The sequence below is a fragment of the Carassius carassius genome, chromosome 32 (assembly GCF_963082965.1).
Source record: "Carassius carassius chromosome 32, fCarCar2.1, whole genome shotgun sequence".
Lineage (NCBI taxonomy): Eukaryota > Metazoa > Chordata > Actinopteri > Cypriniformes > Cyprinidae > Carassius > Carassius carassius.
Window position 1 is genome coordinate 23,610,620 of NC_081786.1, and position 12,169 is coordinate 23,622,788.

General features: G+C 38.1%; 1 protein-coding gene across 1 annotated transcript in view; it reads left to right on the forward strand.

Annotated features, from left to right (window-relative positions):
* Positions 1–12,169, forward strand: part of alk (ALK receptor tyrosine kinase) — a 402,565-nt gene that overhangs the window by 387,027 nt on the left and 3,369 nt on the right. The window contains exons 25-28 of the mRNA XM_059520814.1: positions 1,820–1,912; positions 11,319–11,420; positions 11,594–11,728; positions 12,023–12,113. Coding sequence (XP_059376797.1) covers positions 1,820–1,912; positions 11,319–11,420; positions 11,594–11,728; positions 12,023–12,113 — 421 coding nt within the window. The remainder of the gene's footprint in view (positions 1–1,819; positions 1,913–11,318; positions 11,421–11,593; positions 11,729–12,022; positions 12,114–12,169) is intronic.

Here is a 12,169-nt window from a genome sequence, read left to right on the forward strand (position 1 = left end):
AAAATGTATCCAGGCCTTCGTGTTCAGTTTCAGTTTCCTGGTCAAAACCCAGAGCTATCGATCATTTTGCCCTTTCTGGCGATGTTTTGTTTTTGTTTTTTTGGCATAAAAGGCATAATCCATTGCTGTCAACCAAACACCAAAATGCCTTCAAATAGTACAAGTAATTGGAAACACGAGTTTCATGACATGACCTTCAAAAGAAAACAAAAATAATCTTGCAGATCAAGACTTCTTACTGTCCTTGTAACTATAAATAACTTTGTAAATAATACTAATAATAATAATAATAATAAATTAATTAATTAATTAACTACACTAAAGAACTTAAACTATTGTAACACACACACACACGTTTTATGGGACATTCCATAGACGTCATGGTTTTTACTGCGCAAACGGTATTTTCTTTTCCCTAAGCATAACCCTACAATGATTTGTAAGCTGTTTTCCTCATGGGGACCAAAAATGTCCCTACAAAGCCAGGATTTACTGTTATCGCTATTCTTGTGGGGATTTTTGGTCCCCATAATGTAGGGAATACCAGGTACACACACACACACACACAGTTTACCATGTTTTATGTAGGAAGAGGACTAAAGCTGAAGCATAGTAAATAATGAAGTTATAGCAGTATTTCATATTCGGCAGATCTACAGTACTTAGTGTCTCAATACTTGCACATCTCGCCTGTTTAAAAGAGAGTTTTGTTGATGAGAGAGAACAGGTTTAGATCCAGAAGGTTTTTGATGAATGCAAAGGCTGCGTTAATTTGATGAAACTTAGGGGTCCTTTGAAGACTTTTGGCTCAGCATCATCTTCACCAAACTTCAGAATCCATTTACATTTACATTTACATTTACATTTACATTTACATTTACATTTATTCATTTAGCAGACGCTTTTATCCAAAGCGACTTACAATTGAGGACATTGGAAGCAATCAAAAACAACAAAAAGAGCAATGAGATATAAGTGCTAAAACAAGTCTCAGTTAGGTTAACACAGTACACATAGCAATTAGATATTTTAAAGTGTCAGGAGGTGAGTCAGGCCACCTTTATTTATATAGTGCTTTTAACAATGCAGATTGTAACAAAGCAACTGAACAGCATTGAATAGGAAAATAGTGCGTCAATAATCCAAAAAGTTATTTCATCATTGAATTCAATGATGTCATCATCCAGCTCAGTTCAGTTTAAATAGTATCTGTGCAATCAAGTCAGCGAGTGAGCCAATGAGGAATTGTACTTATGGAGGGGAAAGAGTGTGATCCTTTGTCTACTACTAATTTTACTTTTTTATAAGAAATTAGATTGGGTGTGATGAGAGGCACCTTCAATTTCCTATAATATCAACACATGCAACAGAGACAAAGAAAGATGTCAAAAAGTATCGTTAATTAGTGTGTGATGTTGACTGGATCAGTTCAGAGTTTGACTAGTCTATCTATAGGTCACTGGAACTAGAATGTACAGCAGTCTATGATACAGACAGAGTTTGTGCTTGACTGTGGTTTCAAACCCCTGCAGAGTTGACAGGTTCATTGTTTATAATTGGAACATTCTATATTTGGTGCATCACTAGAAGTGTAGATGGGGTGACATTCATTTTGCAAGCTCTAAATATGTGTGGACAGCATCTCATAATGGTATGAATGACTCCTAAAGTGGACTCCTAAATCCATGGGAGTAACAAGAGACAACACAAGACAAAGAAATGTGACTATATGGTGATACTGGATATTTGCCATTGTTTAATTTAAAATCAGAAAATCTGAGATAAATGTGTCTGTTATCTCACTTTTTATTCTTAACAGGGATATTGCTGCCAGGAATTGTCTTCTGACCTGCAAAGGTCCAGGGAGGGTGGCCAAGATTGGTGATTTTGGCATGGCCAGAGACATCTACAGGTATGCTACATACTTCAGTATGGCATCATGATCTTATATTTCATCTTAAAGTTCTCCTGGCTGTAACACAAAATAAAATAAAATAAAATAAAATACTTAACATGCAAGCACCAGTGAACGGGAATTAGAGATGGCAGACTCATAAATATAAATATATATCAAAGCATATCTTATTCTGAAAACCCATTTGCGAGCTTTTGCTATCTACATATTTCTCAATATTTCCCAAACAAACTTATTTAGAAAGTGCTCAACTAACTTGAAGGGTGTATTTCTATGTCCTTGATATTTATACAGAGATTTACCTCAGGAATAAACCATGGCTATGTTAGATATAGCATACTACTAAACTAATATTATAGTATGTATATACAGTACATAAACTGTCATTCAGAAGTTTAGGATCAGAAAGATTGTAGGGTTTTGTTTTTGTTTTTTTCACTCTCACTTTTATGCTCATCAATGCTGGATTTATTTGATATTTATTATTATTTTTTTTATTTTTAACTTATTATTCATCAAAAAAAAAAAAAAAAAAAAAAAAAACAGCACCACTGCTTTCAGCAATGATAATAAGTAAGCATAATACATTGTTGTTTTTGTTTAGGATCAGTAAAATATGTTTTTATTCTTAAACAAGTTGAACAGGAGCCTGCACTATATATATATATATATATATATATATCCATCCATCCATCCATCCATCTTCTTCTGCTTATCCGGGGCCGGGTCGCGGGGGCAGCAGTCTAAGCAGAGAACCCCAGACTTCCCTCTCCCTAGACACTTCCTCCAGCTCTTCTGGGGGGACACCGAGGCGTTCCCAGGCCAGCCGGGAGACATAGTCTCTCCAGCGTGTCCTAGGTCTTCCCCGGGGTCTCCTCCCAGCGGGACGTGTCCGGAACACCTTCCCGGGAAGGCGACCAGGAGGCATCCGGAACAAATGCCCGAGCCACCTCAGCTGACCCCTCTCGATGTGGAGGAGCAACAGCTCTACTCTGAGCTCCTCCCGGGTGACTGAGCTTCTCACCCTATCTCTAAGGGATCGCCCAGCCACCCTGCGGAGAAAGCTCATTTCGGCCGCCTGTATCCGGGATCTTGTCCTTTCGGTCATGACCCAAAGCTCATGACCATAGAGTAGGTGAGAGTAAGAACGTAGATTGACCGGTGAATCGAGATCTTTCTACACGACAGACCAGTACATCGACCGCATTACTGCAGAAGCTGCACCGATCCGTCTGTCAATCTCCCGTTCCATCCTTCCCTCACTCGTGAACAAGACCCCAAGATACTTAAACTCCTCCACTTGAGGCAGGAACTCTCCACCAAGTGGGCAAGCCACCCTTTTCCGACTGAGGACCATGGCCTCGGATTTGGAGGTGCTGATTCTCATCCCAGCCGCTTCACACTCGGCTGCAAACCATCCCAGTGCATGCTGAAGGTCCTGGCTTGATGAGGCCAACACGACAACATCATCCGCAAAGAGCAGAGACGAAATCGTGTTGTCACCAAACCTGACCCCCTCCGGCCCCTGGCTGCGCCTAGAAATTCTGTCCATAAAAATCATGAACAGAACCGGCGACAAAGGGCAGCCCTGCTGTAGTCCAACACGCACCGGCTTACCGACTTACTGCTGGCAATACGAACCAAGCTCCTGCTCCGGTCGTACAGGGACCGGATAGCCCTTAGCAAAGGGCCCCGGACCCCATACTCCCGGGGCACCCTCCACAGGCCGCCGCGAGGGACACAGTCGAATGCCTTCTCCAAATCCACAAAGCTGAGATTTTAATTTTTATATATATATATATATTTAAGACAAATTATTTGTGATCACTTTGTAATTTTCTGGTACATTTCCCATCATGAAATATATGTAACATTTGCAAATATTAAGTGAACTTATAAGTCTTAAGTAAATCATTTTAAAACTATAATTTTCCCCATCATTGGTTTTCCTGCTGGTTGTTGTAAATTTGTTGCTGGTCCCTCAAAGATAAGTTAAAATCATATTCAAGCATAACTGTCCCATTTTATCATGTGTCACTCTTAACCCATATGTACCCTATATAGTGTGCAGTGTGCATAAGCCAGTTACATGAAACTGATGCATGTATCATTTGTGAAGTGTCGCTCAAAACTCTTTTTGACTTTTTTTTTTCTATTATCAAAATGTCACAGTTACTTTTTTTCATATTGCTAAAAAAGCACAGTGACTGTCAAGTTAATTTTAGGTTAACAACAACGAGCACCAGACTATCAATCAATCAATCACACAATTTGGCACTAGTATGAATTGTCCTTTGACATTTTTCATCAGATGAGATGGCAGCACCAGTGTGAGATGAAGTGAAAAGATTTGGGAGCTTAACTGCCTCTCAACCACTACTGGAATGTGTGTCTGAAAATGGCTCGCTTAGCTGGTGGAAGAAGGGTATTATTAGCCAGAGAAACTTTAAAGGGAAAAGATGGAGCCTTGTTGTACTCCCTCCGGAGAGTTGCCAAAATGTGTGCTCTAATTGCTGATGTAGATTTTTCTTGCATTTTCCCGCTGAGCACTGCAGACAGGACAGGCGTTCAGAGCTGAGATGAAAATGCGATTAGGGATGGGAAAAATTACAGTGGAGGTTTGAGTGAATATTTCATCTCATCTTTTGAGAATTGACAATGCTGAGATGTGGTCAATTTTAACAGACATACTGTAGTTAATTCTTGGAGGTTACTTCAGTTTTTTTGACAGCTTTTCATTATCACTAGGGATAGGTCATGATGGTCGACCAGTCTCCCAACAACCAATTAGTCAGGTCAACTACTTTAAGCTTTAATCTTTTTTTACATATGTTATGGGGCTGACTAGATTTGAGACGTGCGGATCCATGTGTAAAGCTTAAACATGGTCAAAACAAGCAAGGGACAGACAATGGCACACAGGTATATGGAGGGCAAGACATGGAGTGTTCCTAGGGCAAGTGTAGGTCAATGATCTGCAAACAACATCCAGAGGGCTTGACAAGAGGGGAAATTCGTAAATGTGATCATAAATCCAGACGAGGAGCAAACACAGTCAGAAACCGCAAGCAAAGGGTTAATCCAAGATACATGGCAAGAATCAGGAATCAGGAACCAGGAAAACAGACAAGGCATGACTAAGACTAGAATATCCAAACCACGAGGGAAGTCGTGGTTGAGGGAAGTCGTGGCCTGGTGGTTAGAGAGTCGGACTCCCAATCGAAGGGTTGTGGGTTTGAGTCCCGGGCCGGCAGGAATTGTAGGTGGGGGGAGTGCATGTACAGTGCTCTCTCCACCTTCAATACCATGACTTAGGTGCCCTTGAGCAAGGCATCGAACCCCCAACTGCTCCCCGGGCGTCGCAGCATAAATGGCTGCCCACTGCTCCGGGTGTGTGTTCACAGTGTGTGTGTGTGTGTTCACTGCTCTGTGTGTGTGCACTTTGGATGGGTTAAATGCAGAGCACAAATTCTGAGTATGGGTCACCATACTTGGCTGAATGTCACTTCACTTTATTTTTTTTTTAACTAGAGCAGGGTCTGTAGAGTAGCTATCACAGTGATACATGCTAAACAATACTCAGCCCTGAATAGTGGTGTGAGACTGATTATTTACTGTGTGTGATTTGTAGCAGCTGTGTGTAATGGGTTTCAGGTGAACTTGTAAATAGTGCAATGGAACATGTTGTCCAAGGTGATGTGTAACAGTCTGAAGTTAGTGGACAGGCTTCGTGACAAGCATGATACTTTAAAGAGTAAATAATTTAGATATGCAGTGTTTTGGAGAGGGTTTTAATGTGTTGGCAGCAAACTGTTAGAATTTTAGCAAGCTAAAACTTTCTGAAGAGCTGTATCTCCAAACTGGTCTTCTTTAAAGCATCATGCTTTAAAATAAAAAAATAAAAAAATAAAAAAAATAAAAAAAGTTGTAAAAAAATGTAATAAATAAAAACACTATAGCTATCAAAACACAGCTTGTGTTTTAAATTCAACACATTGAACAATACATTTTACGACAGTTACTGTTGGTGTCCAGACGTTTGTTGTGAACAGTGTTCCAGTTTTTATGCATAATTCATTGTTTTGTGAGGACTATGCAAGTTCTCAGCACTACAATGATATGGAGTGTACTTGTTGAATGTTAAAATCCCTACATTTTGAAGTCTGTCCTGAAATGCTGTTTTTAAAACTTCCTGAAACACCTTGATCCTAAATCAGACTAATTATGAGGCTTTGCTAAAGGCAACATTAAATACAATTAGAGTTTTGTGTACTCTTAAATGTTGCTTTTTAGAATTGGAAAGATACAGTAATACACATAGCTCTTTTTTTACTGATATTTAAAATATGAACATAGTGAAGAAGATTTTTTTTTCTCTTAAATGGAGTTTATGAACTTCACCACCCAAATGTTGCATCCCCTGCCTCATGCCTTTTTTCCCCTCCATCTCCTCGCCTGTGGTAACACACCATCCCACCAGGGATCATAGTCACTAGCGATACAAAGGTTTTCTGTGATATTCTTGATTTCATACTTCAAAGGGTTCCATTGTTGGTTTCCCTTGAGTCCTGGCTTGCGAGATCTGTTCGCATGACTGAGATTGGTGGAAACATGAGTGTAATGTTGGTATGTGAGGTGTGTTTTCCTGAGTGAGGTAGAACAGGCCTCGCTGCCACAACCCCAGCAAGCCACAAACTAGTTTCTATAGAACCAGAGCTCGATAAAACCAGCCTCATCAAATTCTGACAAACAATGCAAATGCTTCTTTTTTAGGAGATAGTGGCCAGAATATTTTTTTTTTTTTTTGATAAATGCTCGGCATTTTACACACCCAAGAATATTGCTTTAGCAACTTCAGGATAGCTGATGGCAAAAAAACAAGACCTATTTGTCTCTTTTTTTTTCTTTCTCTCTCTTGCTCTCTCCCTCACTTTATTTATTTTCCCCTGTTGTCAGCAGAGGGTCAGAAATTGGAACTAGATCTTGATAGCATCAGCTCTGGATAAGGAAAATGGGTTTAGACTCACAGTGATCACATTATGAGAAATGTGAAGAATATGTCTTCAGATAAGACCTTCAGATACAGCATTCAGTAAAGCAAGTCACAACAAAATCCTTTAAGTGAAAAAGAAAGAAAAAACTCTTTATATGCCGTTTCAAACCTGTATCCTGGAATACAAAATAATTATTTTGAAGAACACTGGGGTCCAAAAAAATTTTTATTCCACTTGTATTTCTTCTTGTATTTTATTCTCATTGTATGGAGAAAAACTGAGACTTCTCTCAAATGATATCCTTCTGTGTTCTACAGACAAAAGTCATTCCTAAACACAGGTTTGGAACTACATAAAAGTCATTAATGATAGAAATTAGATTTTTTCAGTGTGCTATAATAAGTAGACTGTAATAAGTAAATAATAACTAAATAATAACAGTTATAACAATGTTACATAGATTCGAAAGTTATTTTCATGGCATGGTTTAGTTTAGGACCTGCTTCAGGAAAGATTGAGCTCACATAAATAGCAGACATGATGTGTCTAATTCTATTATTCTTAATTTCCACATCTCCTTGAATACAATGTGTGTTGCTTTGAATAAGAGGATCTACCAAATGAATAATGTAAATGTAATGTTGGTACTGCTACTACTGTACCTTTATCTGTATCATATCTGTCATATAGCATTAAAAGCACACAGCAGATGATTTTCAAGTCATGAATTCAGGTTTTTTTTGGTTCTGGACCAACATTTTAACCAAACATTCATTCCTATAATCTACCTCTAATATCACGATGCCATATTGTCCCAAGTTTAACTCTAAATTATGATTGATAGGAATGTTATTCCATTAACAACAAGGATATGTTTTTAACATGTCCTACTTGGAGTGGCTACATTCTTTATTTGAATTATCTCAGGGAATTGGTTAAACTTGTCCATGACCTCTTCATGCATAATTAAACCATTATACCATATTACAACAAGCAAATTAAATTTAAATCTGCATGTTAGATGAACTAGATATTTACGAACCATATTTACCTAACCCTAATTTATTCCTCCTAAAATCAGATAATTAAATGGTTAGGACCAATGACATGGATGTTGACACAACGTTTAGTTAAGTTACTTTGCTGGTTTAGAACATCTGCATATTTTATATTTTGAAAATATATATATATATAATATATATATATTTTTTTTTCATACCCTACTTGAAATCAGAAATCTTGATGGTTAGTACACAAGGCAGACAGTTAGTGACTTTGATTCAACTTTTCACCCTTATGTCGTTCCAAACCCGTGAGACCTCCGTTCATTTTTGGAACACAGTTTAAGATATTTTGGATTTAGTCCGAGAGCTTTATGTCCCTCCATTGAAAATGTATGTATGTTATACTGTCCATGTCCAGAAAGGTAATAAAACATCCTCAAAGTAGTCCGTGTGACATTATAGAGGGTCCGTTAGAATTTGTTAAAGCATTCAAAATACATTTTGGACTTTATTCAGCATTGTCTTCTCTTCCGGGTCTGTTGTGAGTGCGACTGCTGTGACTGTTGACTTAGGATGCTGCTTAAGTGTTTTCTTTGTTATTAGGTGTACCAGAAAACACGTCAACAGCGTCATATGTCAACAGTCACAGCAGTCGCTGTTTTCGATGCTTCAACAAATTCTAACGGACTCTCTGATGTCACATGGACTACTTTGATGATGTTTTTATTACATTTCTGGATATGGACAGTATACTGTACATACATTTTCAATGGAGGGACAGAAATGTGTAACTTGCAGTCATACATGTAATTAAGTTGTGGTAATCAAGTGTGCCACACAAGTCCTGAAAAGTGAAGCCAAAACGTTTTGATCGCCCCTGGTGCCTGGACCCAGTATAGGTCATAAACCCACCCTCTCCATGTAATCTATGAGACGCGAGACAAACTAAATCAAATTACACTTCAAATAAATTTTCTCCAAAGATGATCGTGTCATTTTAGGTAATTTCCATCATGCTGATGTATATCGAAGTGTTCGTTTTTCGAATAAGTTTGCTTTTAGTTAGTTATTTGATGCAAAAAAAAAAAAAACCCTGATTGTGAGCTTGCAATTGGGTCTGCGGGAATTTGGGTGGGACTTTGATACCCCTGCCTACCTCATGATCACTGCTATGCAGACTCGGGCTCCAAATGAATCACTGCCTAAACAACTCTGACTCCAAATAATGTAAATTTTAAAAGATGACAGCAACCATACTGAGATGTTTTGGCTTCCCTTTTCTATAGTGGAAGGAAGTGGAGGCAAGCTATTCTTCTTTTTTTTGCAGTCTATGGTGGTAATAGGTTGCCTGAATTTCCTTTTATAAGGCATTTCCAGTGAACTAGATCAGTCACTTTTCATTTACCCTTACTTCATCTACCCTAACCCTAATTTACCTCTCTAAAAGGGATTGACGGTTACGACTCAAGACAGACAGATCTAGTGGCTGGGTGTAGATTCAACATTAGTTTATTTTACTAAATTTAGATAGAAAAGAACATCTGAATTTTTTATATAATGAGTAAACCATGCAGATTAAGTAATGCATCTCAAATGAATTAGGTCAGTCACTTTCTATAAACCATTTAAGTAAACTTGTCTCTTTAATTCTAACCTGGCGGGAAAGAATAATTAGGTCAGTGGTTTTCAACCTGTGGTCCGGTGGTATTGCAGGTGGGCCGCCAATTATTTTCTGTTAATTTCCAGTCCATTCTAGGGCTGTGCGATTAAAAGAAATCGTCATAAAATCACGATTTGAGCGTGCGCGATTTCTAAATCACTTTATAGCACGATTTTCCACGGTCCTGACCTCCCGTAGTATGCTATCCGATCCAATTAGAATGCATTGCGCCTAGCGCGAGAACAGACTGGGCATATGCCTATTTCCAGGTTCACACACTGTCTGTGATGCGCCTTTTTTCCGAGCCCATGTAAACGGATCAGAGCGTTCCCTTACGAAAAATAAACATGGTTTTATTATAGTAAAACTGTAGTAACCCATGTTTTTTTGGCGTGTTGACTACCATTTGTATAACCACAGATTTACTACAAATACCATGGTTAAACCATGGTTAATATAGCAAAACCATGGTTAATTTGTGGTTACCATGGTTTAACTATAGTAACCATGTTTTTTTGGTTTTATTTGTAGTAAAACCATGGTTAATTTTCGTAAGGGTTCACACTGCACGCGGTAAAAGGCTAGAAATAAAAACGTGCGAAAATAATTAATATCTAACACATGAGCAAAGAGAGAATTGTGAGTGCACAGGACGCAGTTTAAATGAGAAGAGACACGTTTTAAGTGCACACTCTCTCCGCGCAGAGCAGCGTGTATCTGAGCAAGCACGTCTGGTTTTGTGACATAGCAAAGGAAATCTGCGTGCGAACCGAGAGATTCGCGCTTGTGCATTATTTTAATGTGCTTTCACGTTATTTTTATGTGCTTTCGCTGCTGACCGCATACACATACTGTATACACAATGCAAACACCTGAGGCACCGCTACAATTAATGAGCTCTATGAACAATGCATGGCAAAAAAGAAAAAAAAGTCCCTGTACATGGGATTTTTTTTTTTTTTTGCCATAAGTCTATACATTTTGTTACATCTTTACTATAGTGATAATTTTGACTTATGTCTGTTCTAGAGACGTTACAACTTTTTGATAAAGCTCTAATTGGTTTTCTTTTGGAAATATGTTTCAAATGAATCCAGAATGCATTTATGACTGTAAAAGCATATCGGTGTGTGTCACAATCGCAAAATTGATCAAAGAAATCCCGATAGTTTTTTTTTTTTTTTTTGTCCAAATCGCACAGCCCTAGTTCATTCAATAAATACAGTTAACAATCTAGCTTCTGAGTACTAAGTTATTAACCCAACAATAGCGGGGTCAGTTAATTTTTTTGAAGTGGGCCGCGCAAACATACGTGTTTGGTTGTGTGGGCCGCGAGTTGAAAAAGGTTGGGAACCACTGAATTAGGTTATTCAAGCAATACAGTAAACTACTATTTTAAATGAGTAGTTATTATTTTATAATACTTCTACTTCTTTTAACGCAAAGCCAAGCATGCAATTAATCACAATTTTCATTTAGAGACTAATTTAGTTATCATGGATCAAGTTAAGGCTTAATAGAACATGAATCACCTATGAAAAATAGCTATCTTTCCATTCTTACATAAGTCGTACATGACCTGAGTTTCCCATTTATGTCTTTACATAATTTTTGCTCCTTTCATTTTCCAGTGTTTTTCACTCTCTGATCTGTGATTAGAGTTAATAAGTCACTCTACTCTGCTGCTGTCTACTGTAGGCATTCATAATGTCTCTTCTTTTTTCTGGGCATGTGTTTTTCCACAGAGCCAGCTATTACAGGAAAGGAGGCCGAGCTATGCTGCCAGTCAAATGGATGCCTCCCGAGGCCTTTATGGAGGGAATCTTTACCTCAAAAACTGATACATGGTGAGCGCTGTAATATAATTACATATTTAAGAGATTCATTTGCTTCAAGTTCTGTCACATGCTATTGCAACCCCACTGTTTTTTCACACTCTAATACTATTCTTTCCATAATTACTATGCTTTCATCTCTCCACTCTACTCTTGACTTTCTCTCCTTTCCACTTGCTTTTCAGGTCATTTGGTGTTCTGCTGTGGGAGATCTTCTCACTGGGTTATATGCCATACCCCAGCCGAAGTAACCAAGAGGTGTTGGAGTTTGTTACTAATGGAGGCCGAATGGACCCACCTAAGAACTGCCCTGGGCCAGTGTGAGTGGACTCTTAAATTCAAATATGCAAAATATTTATACAGCACTTCAATATAACAGAAACCGATTGTTGGCCAGCAATAATGTTTATTCTAAATGTCAAGATTTTTGTAAATTTTGATTCTCATTTTTTCAGTCCTATTCCAGTGTTATATGCATGTATGTCTCTTAAAATAAAATCTTCAAATAATCAAACTTCTGAAGTTTTGATGTAATTAAGTTCCTAATCTAACCTGGGGACCATCTTTCAGAGCTGCTCATTGAAATGAAAACAAATATTCTGTTTGTAAAATAGGTACCGGATAATGACACAGAGTTGGCAGCATCAACCAGAAGACAGACCAAACTTCTCAACTATTCTGGAAAGGATTGACTATTGTCTGCAGGTACTACATGTTATAACCTTGTCTGTTCATTCTGGGCAACAGTAGATTTGTCAGAA